The sequence below is a fragment of the Heteronotia binoei genome, chromosome 3, assembly GCF_032191835.1.
Source record: "Heteronotia binoei isolate CCM8104 ecotype False Entrance Well chromosome 3, APGP_CSIRO_Hbin_v1, whole genome shotgun sequence".
NCBI classification, from domain to species: Eukaryota; Metazoa; Chordata; class Lepidosauria; order Squamata; family Gekkonidae; genus Heteronotia; species Heteronotia binoei.
This window is the reverse complement of record NC_083225.1, coordinates 75026350-75043366: the sequence shown is the minus strand read 5'-3', so window position 1 is coordinate 75043366 and position 17017 is coordinate 75026350. Positions and strand designations below refer to the sequence as shown.

At 40.6% G+C, this 17017-nt stretch overlaps 1 protein-coding gene across 1 annotated transcript in view; it reads right to left on the bottom strand.

Moving 5' to 3' along the window:
- Positions 1–4686: 4686 nt before the first annotated feature.
- The window catches only part of PTCHD1 (patched domain containing 1), a 67369-nt gene continuing 55038 nt past the window's right edge, over positions 4687–17017 (bottom strand). The window contains exon 3 of the mRNA XM_060234073.1: positions 4687–7693. Coding sequence (XP_060090056.1) covers positions 6042–7693 — 1652 coding nt within the window. The 3' untranslated portion in view covers positions 4687–6041. The remainder of the gene's footprint in view (positions 7694–17017) is intronic.

Below are 17017 nucleotides of genomic sequence, written 5' to 3'. Positions count from 1 at the left end.
ATCCTAAACACAGTCACACCCTACTAAAGCCATTGAAATTAACAGGAGTTTTTTTTGGACTTTTTTGCCTTTGTTGTTTTATTTTATTTCAACCTGTCTTGTGCACATTGATGCGGAAATGTGATACAAATGTCTAATGTAAGTAAATAAATGTTTTGATGGAACAGAATCTAATATGGGTTGAATAAAAATCACATAATAGATAGCAACATTTGAAGTGGTCATTGGAATGCATGCATAGAATTCATGCGCACACTTTTTGGGAATTTTGCAATCAAACATGGAAAGGAAAGGCCACCCCTATAGACTCTTATGTTCCAGTGTAATGCAGGGACAGAACTTGCTGCTATGATATTCCCTCCTTAACATGTATCTGAAGAAGTGATGAGTGACTCATGAAAGCTCATACCCTGCCACAAATATAGTTAGTCTTTAAGGTACTACTGGACTCTTGCTCTTTTCTACCTCCCCCACATGGTCGTCCTATCCATTTAGAACATTAAAAAGTAGGGCTACATAAATTTGCACTATTTTCTATTTCATTTAGTTTTTTTATGTTATATTGTATACCTTTTCATTTTGCCCATTTTTTATGCCTCCTAAATCACTGGTTTCTTTTATACCTTTTTTTTTTGTAATTTATACATTATACACTAATGTATAAATTATACATTATACACTAATTTATGATAATATTTCTTTCAAATTTTGTTGGTATGGTCAGAAAAAAAGCAGTTGTAGTTTTAAACTAAGCAGGAAGAACCCATGTTAGAAATTTAGGATTTTTAAAACAAAACTTCTAACAAAGTATGGTAATGCTGTTACTAATGAGCTTTTGTTGGAGCAGCAATTAATAATGCGACTCAGTCTCTATGCAGGCTTATACTAAGAGCATATTTTGTGCATGTGAAGAAACTTGTTTTATATCATACCCTAGAACTTAAGAGCCCCATGGTGCAGAGTGGTAAAGCTGCAGTACTGCAGTTGGAGCCCTCTGCTTACGACCTGAGTTCAATCCCAGCAGGAGCTGGTTCAGGTAGCCGGCTCCAGGTTGACTCAGCCTTCCATCCTTCCGAGGTCGGTAAAATGAGTACCCAGCTTGCTGGGGGGAAAGTGTAGATAAATGGGGAAGGCAATGGCAAACCATCCCGTAAAAAATCTGCCGTGAAAACATTGTGAGAGCAACGTCACCCCAGAGTTGAAAATGACTGGTGCTTGCACAGGGGACTACCTTTAGAACTTACTAGGAGAAACAACAAACCTGGATCACAATGTAAAAAACTTAATAACAAGCAATCACTGTGATTCGTAGCTACTGTACTTTATAATTTAAAAAAAAACAAATGGTGCTTATATATTACTTAGAAAAGTATCACAACTAATAACGTGATCCTGAATTACAAAATTAGAAAAGTTGTGATATTGCTGGCAAGTATTAGAGCAGAAAGTTTTGTACCTGATTAATGAAACGTTAATGGACTGGTTTGTTTCTTGTCAAGAATGCTTCTTGCCATAAGCACATTCATTTTGAGTCCAGCCTGATGTATTATGTTTTGCTCCAGGGGTTGTTTTGTAGAAAAATAGGTGGTGGAGCTCATCCAGGGATTGTTATGCAGCTGTACCTACTATTCAATGGACAAGGAGGTGGAACTCTCAGAAAGGTTCAGGAGCTGTGCTCCTGTGAGCTCCCACTGAATCGGAGGCCTGCTTTGCTCTGTTCAGCCTGCTTGCTTGCTAATCTGCTGTGTTATGTCTGTAACCATATACAAGTATCTTTTCCACCCTGAGAATGTGGTACAAGTAAGTAATGAAGGTCATCCACTGTCCAGAGACTTTCACTTTTGCAGTAACCTGCTTCAGACAGAACTGTAAGTCTGGACCCAAGGCTATAATTGTATGCCTGAGCTCGGGGGGGGGGGGGGGGGGGTTCAGTTTCACCAAGACACAGTCTTGGAACTGTAACATCTTCATTTAATGAATAAATTTTATTTGATTATATCATAGAGATGATCATTGATGGGGATTGAAAGCCAGTTTGGTGTAGTGGTTAAGTGCACGGACTCTTATCTGGAAGAACCAGGTTTGATTTTCCACTCCTCCACATACACCTGCTGATGTGACCTTGGGTCAGCCACAAGTTCTCTCAAGGCTGTTCTGCTCAAGAGCAGTTCTGGGAGAGCTCTCTCAGCCCCACCTACCTCATAGGATGTCTGTTGGGAGGGGAAGGGAAAGGAGAGTTGTAAGCAGCTCCGAGACTCCTTTGATTAACGAATGGTGGGGTATATATTCTGTTCTTCATTTGACATACTGGTTGTAAATAAGAGGGAGATAACTTCTGAGGAAGATCTAATATGAATATCTTCTGAAGAAGGTAAACTTTGAAACAGGTTTACAGAAGCTGTTCTACAATATCACAAGGATGAGACTTTTCTAAAATTTGTGATACAGGATCATGTTATTAGTTGTGGTATTTTGCAATATAATGTGTAATAACCTTTTGTATTTTTATTAATTATACAATACAGTAACCATAAATCACAGTGACTGCTTGTTACTAGAACTTTCTAGGAACATGGCCTTTGGCTTCTGATATCAGTAAGCCATATGAGCGTATGCAAATTCCTTTTCTGGACCAGGTTGCTGCAAGTTTCATTGACATCATTGCATGGATGGGAACAGGGCTAGTGCCAGGGTTTTTGGCACCCTAGGCCCCCCACCCCCATGCCTGCCCTACTCAGCCCATTCCCTGATGCCACCTGCCCCCAGTACTCCTGGCCAGGCTGAGCAATGGAGAGATGGGCAGTGGCAATGGCAAGCGCGGTAGTGGCAGGGTCACATGGCAAGGGAGGGCAGGCACTGAGTGCATGTGTTGCCCCACTCAGCCTTCCTGGGTCTGTACTTCTGGCAGGGTGGTGTGTGTGCTTGGAAGCGCTTGGAGCCTGCCCTCCCTTGCCACAGAAGCCTTCCTTGGTAAGGAAGGGCAGGCTCCAATCACCTCAGATTGCACCCACCACCATGTCACCCCCACTCAGCCCCTTTCCCGCTGCTGCCACCACCTGCCTGCAGCACTCCTGGTAGACAGTTAAGTGGATGAGGCTGTGGAGAGGTGGGTGGCAGCAAAGGTGAGCATGGCAGCAGCAAGGAAGGGGTGCCAGGGGCGGCAGGACACTTGCGGGGAGAGATGCCTGCCACCCACCTCTGTGACTATGCGGAACCTGTCTGTCTTACTGGGAAGTGCCAGCCCTGGATGGGAATGACCCCATTCAGTTATGTTTGTACTCTCTGGAATACTTGTCTGCCTGGTTTCTGTTATCAGTTTGTCCTATGCCAAAGAAAGATGGCATCCTTTCCACTGATGACTGCCAAGAATAAAGCCGCATTACAACTTTCTGTTGCTACTGTATATTCATCAGAGTTTTGTGCAAAGAACAACTCACCAAGTTGAGGCATTATGGAGTTTTTTTTGTTTCTGTTTTGGGAAGGAGAAAGGTTTGGCAGGAATACAAAGTCTCTTGCTTGAATACCTCACACACTGGCAAGAATGGCAAAATATTTTACATTGAAATGAAACATCTTCACTTTCACATACAGTGATACCAAACAAAGGGCAACAAAAGGGCCTTCTAGGAGAGCTAAGCAGAAAGAATGGCTAAGATGCATATCTGAAAATAAACAGACTTTGGCAAACTTGCTAATGTATTACATCAAGTAGTACATGTGGGTAGCCATGTTAGTCTGTAGCAGAAGAACAAAACTTGAATCCAGCAGCACCTTAAAGACCAATATGGTATAAACTTTCATGAACCAAAGCTCAGTTCGTCAAATACCATTAGGCACTTGACAAAGTGAGCTTTGACTCATGAAAGTTTATACCCTGGATAATTTCTTTAGTCTTCTAAGTGCTACTGGGTTTGAGTTTTGGTCACATGGTATAGGTGTTTATCTACACAGGTTGCCCAAACCACAGGCTACTGAAAAAACCTGGAGCCCAATTTTTGTTAGTGAGAACTATCAAAGGCATTTTCATCTACCAACGATATTTTGTATACTCCAAGTCCTTGGCATGTCCTTTGAGTGAATGTGATGGGGGCACATAATACAGTCTGCAGTATCTGAACAAAAAAGCTCATCCCAGCTTTGTTTTAAGGCTAATTTTTTTTTCATTTGGAAGAATGGGCTTCAGTTCTCAACTGTGATATTAACATCTCAATCTTATTCTCTGCTGAGGCAACCAGGAACTGATAGCAGCAGCCTAGTATTAGCATAAGAGTTACGTAGTATAAGCACTAATCCCCTCTGGCTTGACTTTAGGGCCCCACCACCTTTCATGTGTAGGATCAGCAATAACCATTGTAGTAGTGCTATAAGATTCCTCCAGCACAGCTTGTGCACATTGCCACATACATAAAGGCTTTTTCAAGATAAACTCTGGAAAGAGACAAAGACAGCAGTGGAAGCAGGTCAATGGTATTAGGTACAAAGGGGTGGTAGACAAGGAACCTCCTCAGTACTGGGGCAATGTTGTGCTACAGATGACTGCTTGTAGCAAGGGCTCAAGGGAAGGGTTTTGGTGAAGCATCCCATATCTGCCATCAACTAAAGTAGCAGCAAAAGATTTGATTGCTGATTCCCTCATTGAAGTCCTTGTACGTAACTCCTTGTACGTAGTAAAGTGCATGTGTGGAAATGTAATATTGTGCCCATCCATATCACAGACACTGACATTGCTATAACTAATGAAAGGAGATATCCCAAAAGGACAAGATTTTTAATAGTTATACTACTCTGGCATAAATCACTGCAGGAACATTATCTGTAAAACTGGTGTCTGTCTGTCTTTGGCATGTCATAACAATGACATTTTTTCAGGTTAGGGATGGATTTTATTGAGGTCCATTATTAGAGAAGCCACTTAGAGTATGACCTTAAGGAAAATTACAGCATCCAGTGTTCAAAAGTCACTACTTTAGTAGCCCCATTCATTTTCAAGTCTCTTATTGTCTGTAGCAAGGATTACTGAAGAGGAGTGGGGATTGTGATCCATGTTGCATGTTATGTGAAGCTGTCCATCGATCCTTTTGGAGTGCATTAGTAGTGAGCAGCCTGCCATGAAGGCTCTTATTTGAGAAAATTAGGCATCTGAGGCTTTATTCATGGATTTTGGTGAAGTGCTTAAGATATCCTTTCTCTAGGCTGCTGTTAGATCCCCTAGCATAGTTTAAGTTAGAGCTACAAAGTCTAGCACTGGTAAACAGAATCTCTTCAATGAGAGAAAACATGTTCAGAAAATGGATTTTTATCTGAGAAACAAAATTCTTGTGTGGCTGCGTGCCTTATGCATATAATTAATACACCCTCTTTTTTAAAAAAGCTACAAAATTATGTTATATTTAAAATATACTGGGGATTAATTGCATTTCAAAACATCTATTAATTCAGAAAAGAAGGCGATGGCAGCATAACCCTATGGTGACAGTGATTGCTGTGTTTACCACTCTGTAACCTAATTTGCTTGGCTTTTTTGTATGTTTTACAAACTTGCATATATGTTTCTATTCAGAAAAAGAAAAAGCAATAGAAAGGAAAGTTCAGTGGGATGGCTAAGATCCATAATAGCTAACTCACTGGAGTTATTGCTATACTGAAAATTTTCTAAAGATGTGTCCAAAATGTACACTTAATGCTCCTTCAGTCTTGACAGTTGACCTTTCAATATGCTGGGATTCTGCCACAAAAGCAGCAGATTCTGCAGGGTAAACACAGCAACATATGATTTAGTAACCCAACTCTGTTCTCTTATCTCAGGTACCAACCAAACTGACACTTTCTTTGTACTGAATGAATGTAAATTTCTCTGTACTTTTATAGAGAAAGCCAATCAATGTTTAGAAATGTTCTTTCTCCCATACCCATTGCTTTGTGTATTTCTGGTTTTAATTTGAAAAAGAAATCCATGCCCCCATTTTGTAATCAATATGATTTTTCTTCTCACAGTAAGATCTAGGGTTAAAGAAAAGAACAAAACCAAAATAAACATCTAGTCACACGGTTGTAATTTGGTCAACGACTCGGGTGCTATCCATATCTACCATTTCTACACACTCGATTTCCTCCCGGTTCTCAGGAGTTTTCTTCTCTTTCCTCTTTTTCTTGGATGGTGGCAGAAAAGTCAGTATCACAGGTAAAATGGCAAAGCAATGAAAGAAGGTCACTAATGCTATCAAAAACAAGCACCTGAACAGTGTACGGGTCAGATTTGAAGGCACAGCTGCAAGAGGAATCAGACCAACAATATAGCAGAGGTAGCTCTGTAAAATAGCTACCCCGTGCACTTCCAGGGCATTCTTTACCCATTTAGTTCTTGTAAAATCTTTGCCCAGGACAAATGTTGACAAGAGAGGTGCACAGTTGTCAACTGTATAATTAATCCCATAAATTAAGCACAACACAGAAATACAGTCCAGTTCTACTTTCCACAAGGTCATAAAACCTATAACTCCAAATTCGACTGAGGCAACAGTGAGCGTGAGCCATACATTGATGAGAGAGTCTGCCACAAGAAATGCAGAGAAGAAGAGCAGGAATAAAGCACTGATGCAGGAGTTCTGCAAGGGAGCCCCCACATATGAGGCATAACGATCCATGTATACAAAGGAGGGATTGAAAACAATGAATTTAACCTTAGATTTGAGAGAGAGCTTCCTTAAGGTTTCCAGGAGGTGGTAAAGCTCTTCTCGTTTGGTTTCCATTGTTTTAGCCACCAAGAACATTCTAGAGGCTACAACTTCAACTTCATTGTATTTCTTGGAGAAAATGATATCCTCTGAAAAGTGAGCAAACTGAGGGGTTTTCAGAAAGGAGTTTCTCAGCATATCTGTAAAATTCTTTCGGGGTAATCCAGTTGATATGTTGAGTTTTCTAAGGTAATTTAAGTAGCTCTCAAACCAAGATATCCTCACAAACCCCTTGGTGTATTCTAGCATGTCATCTTGAACGGTCATGTTCCAGTATTCTATTGATTCATAGATATAGAACCCAATGACTGGGCTGTAATTACTGAAGTATTTCTGCTGAGCAGCAGTATACTCCATGGTTCGTGTCGCAGTTGCTACAATGTTACTAAGGTCTGACTCTTCATTGACCTGCAGGTAGCCCATTAAGGCAAAGGAAATATAAATAAGGTAAAAGAGAACTACAAAAGGCTTGACGTATGTGTTTGTTATCCAGTCACAGTAATAACGTTTGAGGAAACACACCAAAAGGTGACTTTCATAACTGTTTGTCTCCTCTGACTCTGTTGTGTCCTCGCTGAATTTGGCTGTCAGAAGGAACCTGTACCAGGCAGGCTTCTCTTGCAATACCTCTGGCTTTGGTACCTTTCTGCAGAAGATACTATGCTGGTAGTTGTTTTCTATGTAGCCAGTAAACACGAGGCTGGAACCATAAAAGGAGAGTACATAGAGGTAGTTGAAGAAAATTGCAATACAGGAATTGCAGCAGAAGATCCTGGCTGCTTCAATGTTAGTGAAGGGGCTGGCACCTATTCCAAAAGTGACCAGGTACATGGCAGTGGTGAGAGAGAAGGAGAGCATGGAGTCTGCAAATACAGCTGCTGTTCTCTCTTTTACATGTTGGTCTTCTCTGGTTTTCCTCCAGGAGGACAACATTTCAAAAGTTCCATATAACCCATGACCTGGAATAAAGAACAAAGCCACTGTTTAATGGTGTTAAGAGTTTAAGCGAGCAAGGACAAATCAGCAAAAGTCAATGGACTGGAGCCTATGAAGAAGAATTGCAGATTTATACCCCGCCCTTCTCTCTGAATCAGAGACTCAGAGCGGCTCACAATCTCCTATATCTTCTCCCCCCACAACAGACATCCTGTGAAGTGGGTGGGGCTGAGAGGGCTCTCACAGCAGCTGCACTTTCAAGGACAACCTCTGCCAGAGCTATGGCTAACCTAAGGCCATTCCAGCAGGTGCAAGTGGAGGAGTGGGGAATCAAACCTGATTCTCTCAGATAAGAGTCCACACACTTAATCACTACACCAGACTGGCTCTTGCAAGCACAAAGAATGCAAATATTTCCCACCCTGCCTTCTCCACAGCAACCTCCAGTGAGCTCTGAAAAGTTGGTGCTGGGACAAATATGGTACAGGGGGCTGCTGTGAGGAAGGGGAACCAGATGATAAGGCCTCCATCTCTCTTTTCCTCCAGTGTTGCTTCCTCTACCACAAGAGTTGCCATTGGTTCTACTGATTGCTTCCATTACCACAAGAATTTCCATTGGTGGGTGATTTTGAATCTTCACAGCAGCCCCTGATTCCTGTGAGTCCCCTTCCCCACTTCTTTGAAATTTCAGGAGCCTAGATGGGAAAGATCTGCTTCCACAAGAAATGTCTACTAGAAGATCCAACTATGTCCCAAATGCATTAATTTAAGAAGCGATTGTCCTGTTGCAGAGGAAAACATCATGAAGGTTCTCTCAAACAAAGAGCTTTAATATTCAGAGCTAGGAGAATTCAATGCCAAAGAAATCCAAATGCATTGCCAAGGAGAATTATGCTAACGAGACCTGTTATCCAAATTAAAACTAAATTATGCACATTTTGTGCCATGTTTTCACTTGGTGAAGATTTAAAAATTACCTACATCAAGAAAACATAAACTATATGTTATTGATGTTGAAATGAAACACTGAGATCAGCCATCAGGACTCTTTTATATAAAATGGAATGGAGTTTAGAAAAAGAAGACATGGCTCAGATCACTAGTTTCCTTTTTCTCCCTGTTTTGCATAGAAGCAGAGAAGTTTGCACCAGGGAAATGCCAGTTGTATACTCAGAAAATAGCTGTATAAATCAATACTATGCAAAATTGCTTAATTTTCATAACCTTTCAAAGGGCAAGAACTGTGCATGCAGTAAGGATGCATGTGTAGATATTTTCTTAATGCTGTGTTGAATGGGGAAGCCCTTGCAGAATCTACTTGAGGATTTAAAATACCTTTTTATAAAAGCGAGTTTCTAGCACTCAAAGTTGAGAACATATTTCAAAACTTGTCAGAAGCACATCTGGTTAGGAAGCCCCTCTCAAGCTTAATGAAAATAAACTGTGATCACCAGGCCCGGTGCGTGGGAGTAGGCCAGATAGACGTCACTTTTGGTGATGTTATCGTGCTGCGCGCATGATTTGTCGGCGGGGCTGGGTTCTGCCTGGGGTTCTCACCTTTAGCACCAGGCCTGGTGATCACAAAGCATTTACTCGTAAGTAACAGACAAAGCAGTCCTCTTGAATAATCTCACAAATATATGACAGAGTTACAATAATAAAGTTCATACAAAGTTTCAACAACCTAGAGACAATGCAGCCACGTGAGGAATCCACCAATTAGCTGCACATACTCTGGATATAAGCTGTGTTTCGGAATAAGAGTTTTCCTTCCTCAGAGGTTATTCCACTTGAGCCTCCACACTTCAAAATACACTGAAGGTAATAGTATGTTCAGTTGGAATTCAACTGGTCCCTGTGTTTTCAAATTATAAAATACACAAACATACACACCCAATGCAATGAAAACTTCCTGGTGAGGCTTCAGTTCAAAATGCAGCAGGCAACAGCTCAACAATATTCAACTAACTGAATTTATCTCACCAGGTATATAATTCTGTCATATATTTGTGAGATTATTCAAAAGGACTGCTTTGTCTGTTACTTACTAGTAAATGCTATTGTACTTTATTACTGCTTTGTGATCACAGTTTATTTTCATTGAGCTTGACTTGTTTTTTACTGTGATCTTCCTTCTTTGTATTTCATTGTTGTAATAGGAAGCCCATCTGATAGGGTTGCCAAGTCCAATTCAAGAAATATCTGGGGACTTTGGGGGTGGAGCCAGGAGCAAGGGTGTGACAAGCATAATTGATCTCCAAGGGAGTTCTGGCTATCACATTTAAAGGTGCCAAACCTCCAAACTGCCTAGTTTCAAAAGAGACCTGGTGGGCTCTCTCACGCTATAGAGAGGGTAGCCTAGCCTCAAAAGACATGGTGGGCCCTCTCACACTAGCCTGCATGCCCAGCCCCATGATTGAGACCTGAACAGCTATATAGTAAATGGCTGGGCTACCTAGCCAAACTATGCCTCTGAATAACCCTTCTCCCCCTACACATGCATCTTTTCTGGACGGACAAAAATTAAATATTAAGATGTGCCAGTGTGAATGCTAAAAACCATCATTGTTTGTTTCCCAACTGTGGTTTATCTTTAACTCACCTTTATTAATACACTCCTTCGTTACCCCCATTGTAATGTCATTCTATTCCTTCCTGGGAATGTCAAAACCAAATTTTCATTTTTCTGCCCTTTGTAAGCAGTCATATAAAAGAGAAAAGAGTGGAATGTGGGGCTCACGCGCTTGAGCCCCCAGACCCAACAAAGCCTGAAGACAGAAATGTGGGTGGATCACGCATTTGGCATATCAGCCTGAGCCGCCCACACTGTGTCTGAAAGGCTAAAAGGGCACAGACATCTTACACTCATATTCTCGCTTCCTTTTGCTGACACATGTATTCTTGATAAATTGCTGGCTGTATCAAATCTTGGGGGCTATGAAGACATAACCTCATGCATGCTTCCTGTTTCATTAACTGCCTGAGATGTATAAATAAAACCAGGACTTGCAGAGAGCAAGCTTCCTCACTTCCTCAATACACGTGTCGAGAGTCTTCATTCCTACATTACAGCTAAACAAATTAATCACAGCTATGTATAAATAGCATTTTGTTAAATCCAGTATATCTGACTTGATGAGCTATTTCCAGCTACTTAATATTACAGTTCTCTCCTGAATCCCAGTACACTTTGATTCACATGTGGAAGTCCTGTGGCAGCAGTAGGGAGAGCTCTGTATACAGTATATTAATTGGATGCATGTATCTCCAAATTATAGAGAAATAGGAAGCTGCTGCTCAGTGTAGGTATCAAAAATCCTGATTGTGTTTTTTTGATAGTAGAAATCTGGTCCACAGAAGATATTTTCAATGTTCTCCATGCACTTTTTATGTATTCATGGTTATTATTGTAAAGCTCATCAAAGTTGTCAGAGAAACGACTTTTCCCAATATAGGTTTTTTAAATAAACTTTTGATCTATATATATTTTATTTAAAATTTAAGCCCATTCATTTCAGATTTGATGTTATAGCCCATGAGATCACTAAACTGACGGATTGTTTCTAAAGTAGTACCCAGAAACTCAATCATATCCTGCTGGGCATGTTAAAACAATGGCCTATGCAGACAACGTTATTTTCAATTTTTTTATTAAGTCTTAATTATTATATCTTATATTCTCTTTCAGTTATTGAAAAGGCCTCAGCATTAAACAATAGAGAGAAAAGAGGATGTCCTAATTTGGTGCATCACTGTTGTTTAGAACAATCAAAAAATAGTTAGTGATCAAAACTCTGGTTAGGGACTTAACAGTTCAGCTCCATTTATTTGCTTTAACCCACAAATCACTGCAGAGAATGATATCTAATCTTAATTTATAATGGAACAAATATTAAAAATGTCAAGTTTTTTTCTAGTAACTCAACATTAGCAAATGATTTTCCAGCATCATTAAAGTCTAGTGTAGATTTTAACACTATTTATCTCATAGAAATTAATCATTAATTATAGCTTACTTTTTGACCTTAAAGAATTCTCCCAGATTCTTATAGATGTTGATATTGCACAAAAAATTATTTCAAATAATGTAGGTTATAAGATTTTAACAGTGGAGTCCCCCCTTCCCACCCTATATTTCCAACCACAACTTTGAAATGCTCTCTCTTTTCTTTTTAAATTACAAAAATAGAAAGTAAAAGTTTGGTGCTAATATTTTGTGAATATTTTGTGAATAGAGGTTGTATTTATAATACTATCAAGGATTTCCTGAATTAAAACAGGTGACGTCAGCAATGGTTTATCTTCAGAACTGTAAGCCTAGATATGTTTTTTCCCCTTTTTTAGCATTCAGTTTTGTACAATAGCTTGGCAATATCTTCAGTAAATGGTGTACTTATATCTGAATCAGCAGAACTAAGTGCTGTTTTAAATGCTGTAAAATTAGCATGGTCATTAGCTTACTTTATTTATTACCAAAATCAAAACATTCACTTATCTTTCATCTCAACATGCAAGCTTAACTGCTATTTTTTTTTTAAATCCATAGATTCTTTGTTTGAAAGAGCTGGTGATTGGTGGACTTTTAAATTCAAATCTGTTTTATTGTATTTATTTGTATGTATTGATTTTACTATCTATTTTTTACATTTTAATGCTATGTGGTGTATATTCTGAACCCTAAGTATTGAGGAGAGGGTATCAGTTACAAACAATAAATAAAATAAAAGGTGTTCCATTTTTTTTGTGTTCTATATTTTCTGTTCAAGGACCCTCTGGTGTAAACAAAAAACAGGATCAAATACAGAAACAGAAAGGCAGATGAACCTTAGAATGATGTTGAAAACATAGTTTTATTTGAAAACACCTCATAAAATGTCATGTTGTTGAAAATTGTTTTATTTGAAACCTCAATGTTACCAAAATGGCATATTGTTTCATTGCCCCCCCCCGAGTCGAAATAAAGAGACTGACACATTGTTATGGTAATACGGGCCCTTTTATTAAACAAAACCTTCTTTTATCTTGTACAGCAAGGGTTACTTAAACTGGACAAACCCCAAGGTCACCCTCTTGACCCTTCCTTGTCCAGATATGGGCGAGCCACCCTGCCCCTGTCATGAGCCGCAGATTTGGCTCATGGCAGGCCAGCCAGGCTGATCATCCAACCCCACATTGGCATCATCACCCAGGAGGAGCCAATCTTGTAGGGAGGTATCACACGATCGGCATTATGCAACATTGAGCCGTTGAGCCCATCTGCTGCTCCTGCCAATCGCCTACACTCAAGTGGTGCTGCGCCCTGGTTGCTCCCCTGGGTTACCATAACCCCTTGCTCCTTCTGCAAAAACTTAATAAACTAATACCCATTAGTCCCTTTCTATCAAGTAGTACAAGGTAAGCAAAAAACACCACACCATTAGCCAATCAGGTGAGAGTGAAAAAATTCCTACCTGGCCCCTAATAAAGCAACCGGTCAAACCTGAACTGCTGCAGGGTGGGCCGAGAGCCAAGCCGAACTGCGCAACAAGAGGCGGGGTTGGGGACCTTTATAATCCTGACGAACCGCCTCTGCTGAAGTCCCAGATGCCTGGGAATCCTCCGGTCTCCCCCTCCTCCCAAGAGGCAAACGCGGCTCCACGGCCTAATGCCGCTGTTGCAGCACGGCTGTAGAGGGGCCGAATAATGAATCTTTCTGATGAATAATTCTGGACTTCTTTTAGAAAGGTATATTCTAAAAACCTTGGCTTTTGAAAGCTATCTCTAATGATTGTCCTATTTAGGTGAGTAGCTGAGTTCTTCAAAAATCTTGCAGGGTACCTGCTCTCCTAAGGATATTTGCCAAGGAGTAAGCAGCATTCTCTGCAGTTAAAGAGAAAACTGATTTTTAAAAATGCTCTGCTTGGAATAGGGTAACACAGAGGCTTCTGGGATATAATGTTATTTTCCCATCTGCTTACTTATAATTATCTGCTATTTACACTGACCAAACCTTAGTTATTGTCCATCCTATGTGTGACACAGTCATCTTCATTTGTAATCTTGTCATCTAAGACATGAGCAGACATGTAAACAATATTTGTGTCCTATTTCTGGTGATGCTTTTGCTATTTATCTTCATTTTCTAAACTGTTGTATAGCTGCTTTCAGCTGGCAGGTCGAGGCTGTCACTTTGATAACTAGCGCGGTGCCCCCATTAAAGCTAATTGGGAGCACTGAAACTCCCCAGACATAAAATCAGGCAAAAAGTAAAAACGATGACTGACATCCCATTGTTAATTATGTTTTAAATAGTTATGTTCTATTCTCGTAGGGAAAACTTAATGCTCACTTTCACTGTGTTCTTTGTAAAGGCAGATTGACCTTTACTATTAATTTTTTTTAAAAGCGGATTGCTTGCCAAAGGAGGCACTGAGTAGTTTAATCCTTTTACAGATTTCACAAGTGCTGCAGAGAAGCCCGTCTGAGATGTCGTATCCATGTGAACCTGGCTTCTATTAAAACAAAGCATTCTAAAATGGGACCATTGCACATTGCCTATTTCTTTTGCCAAAAGTTGTAGTCATAATTTGTGAAAAGACTTATCCTAGTAATTGGACTGCCATTAAAACATTTAAATATTTTTATGCATTTGAAAAGATCTTGTTCTTTGTAATAAAGCAACATTTATATCTGAGTAAAACTGACTCAAGGTTTAGTACTGTTATTAATCAACAGCTGCAGATAGTAACAATACTATTGGCTCTTAGTTGTCATTGCTTTCAATCAGTAAATGTAAGATAGTATCAGTTTTGGGGTCACGTTTTTCACTTTAATATTACATAGGTAAAAAAGGAGAAATATATGGCAGTTTTCAAATATCTCCTCCAGTAACTAATTAACCCTGGGATAATGGCAATAAGACCGAGATGTTTCCTGTTCAGCCAGTTAAAGAAATCACCCAGTTCTTCCTTCCTATCTGCAGTCACTTCAGAATCCTGCCTTGCTAGGGATCCCAATCCCGTTGTCCAAGCAGCGGATCCCCTGATTTGGGGAGGGCTTCCCCACCACTGGCCAGCTAGGAAAATCCCATCCCAAAATGAGTTGCTGCCCCAGAGCAGCCATTTATGTGGGGAAGCAAAACGGACTTCTCAAATGTCTGCTACTTAGTTGAATGGTCCATTCTGCTTCCCTAGGGGAAAGAAAAAGGACCACTCAAATGGCTGCAAGGCTTCAGTGATCTTGATCACTGAGAAGGTTTGCAGCTAGTTTAGGCTAACAACCTAGATTGTGCTAACAGCCTAAAATGGCAGCAAGCCTTTTCAGGGATCAGTTTTGCTCCTCTCCCCCCGACCCCCGATTAGAAGTGTATGGGTGTGTGTGTGAGGGGAGAAGGAGCGAAACTGGCCATTAAATGGCTGGCAGCAGGCCTTGAATTCAGCAGGAATACAGCTCCTGAACCTTTCTGATGGTTCCCCCTCCTCCTCCCCACCTTGTCCATTGAATAGTAGGTGTAGCTGCATAACAATCTCTGAATGAGCTCCACTACCTATTTTTCTACAAAATGACCCCTGGCTGGCAGACATTTAAAGTAGTCCATTTAAAGTGGTCCATTTTCCATCCCCCTAGATCCTACTCAAATGGCTGCCAGTCATTTCCTGCTTTGGGCTACTTCCAGTTTTACGGGAAGTGGTCCAAAACATCATTTGCACCCCTGCGCACCTCCTAGAACACGCCCCCAAAAGGCCCCCATCAGAAAGGTAAGGGGACTTGGCAACCCTATGTCTTGCTCTAACAAGGATCTGCAGCCTTTTAAAGCCTGTGGACACCTCTGGAATTCTGACACAGAGTAGTGGAATCCACACAAAATGGCCACTGCAAAAGTCTCTCTCTCATACACACACACACACACACACATACAGAGCAAGTGCAGTGAACAAGAGGAACATTTTTTAAAATGTACACTGGAAAAGAGTGTGAAAGAGAATAAAACCAGCGTGCTGCCCAATGTTATTTCAATCTGCACAGCCAATCAGATTGCCAATGGCCAATTAGAAATCGTGCTGGAAAGGGGCCTCACCCACTTTCCAAAAACAATTGGCAGGCACTAGGAAAGTTGTCAGTAAGCACTATGGTGTCCATGGGCACCACACTGGGGATTCCTGCTCTAAAGTGACCACAAAAAAGGCCAAAGTGGATTAAAGACAATAAGCTTTTCCATATGTTTAGTCTGAGCCAAGTTTCTCCCTCAATGTCCTTTCACTGAATTTCCCATGAATTCCTGAAGAGGGAAAGATAGAGTTCAAAGTAATGTATCAAAGGAGCTTTCACTTTCTTCTCTGGTTCTCACTTTGGAAATGAAAGGATGGCTAAGCGGAAAAGGCATACTTTCTCTGAGTCTACTCTTCTCAGTGTGGTCATTTTAAGGAGAAGGGGTTCAGATATACCTTCTTCCCTAAAATGACTATTTATGGAAAAGAAACTAGATTCAGCTAAAATGCAAAGGTTTTCTGGCCTCAGAACCTAGTTCCCAGCATGCTGCCTTTGAAAGTGAAGGTGAGCATAGCCAATTTCTCCTCTGAAATAACTACATATCAGAGACAGGGACTGGGCTACGCCATGTGTCTTTAAGTCAGAGGCAAGCTGTGCATGTTCTTTGCTGAACATACAAAATTCCTCCAATGGCCCAGAAAGCCTGTGTGCCACTGCCTGCTGCTGGTTGGGTATTCCTGCTGACATAAGGCAACTGCACATGTGAACACAAACTTGTGCAACTGGGGGATCTGGCAGCAAAGCAAGGATTTGTTCTAACTCCCATCTCATTCCTGAATTCAGGACCCAGTAATATCTTCATGTTGACATTCCACTTTACAGATACAGGAATTTATTGATTAAATCAGACAAGTAATTTTTCTGAAGGGCTTCAGATGCAGATATATGATATAATGTGTGTGTGATGGACAGCTCTTAAAACAGGCTTCAAAATGCTGCCAGCAGGTAAAGAGTTAAATCTCCTCAAGAATTGAGAGCTTTGAGTGACAGGCCAGCTCCAGCTAAGGGCATTCTGACAAATTCCTGATTTGAGAGAATAGAGACAATTCTGTACCTTAACTGCTGAAAATCTGCTCTGAGAAAAATTCACTTGCAGAGCTGAAAGAGTCTGAGTCTCAGCCTGTGCTGAAAACAGTTTTATACATATACAAGAACTGGGATTGAGATGTTGGGTAGCGAGATGAGACTCCCGTTCAGGCCAAAGGATATATCTTCTAGGGAAACAGGAAGAATCTCTGCCCAGTTAAACAGGGAGAGTTATCTCTAGGAGGAGGAGATCCCTGGTCTGTTGTGAAAGGAAACTGCTTGAGACACTCAAG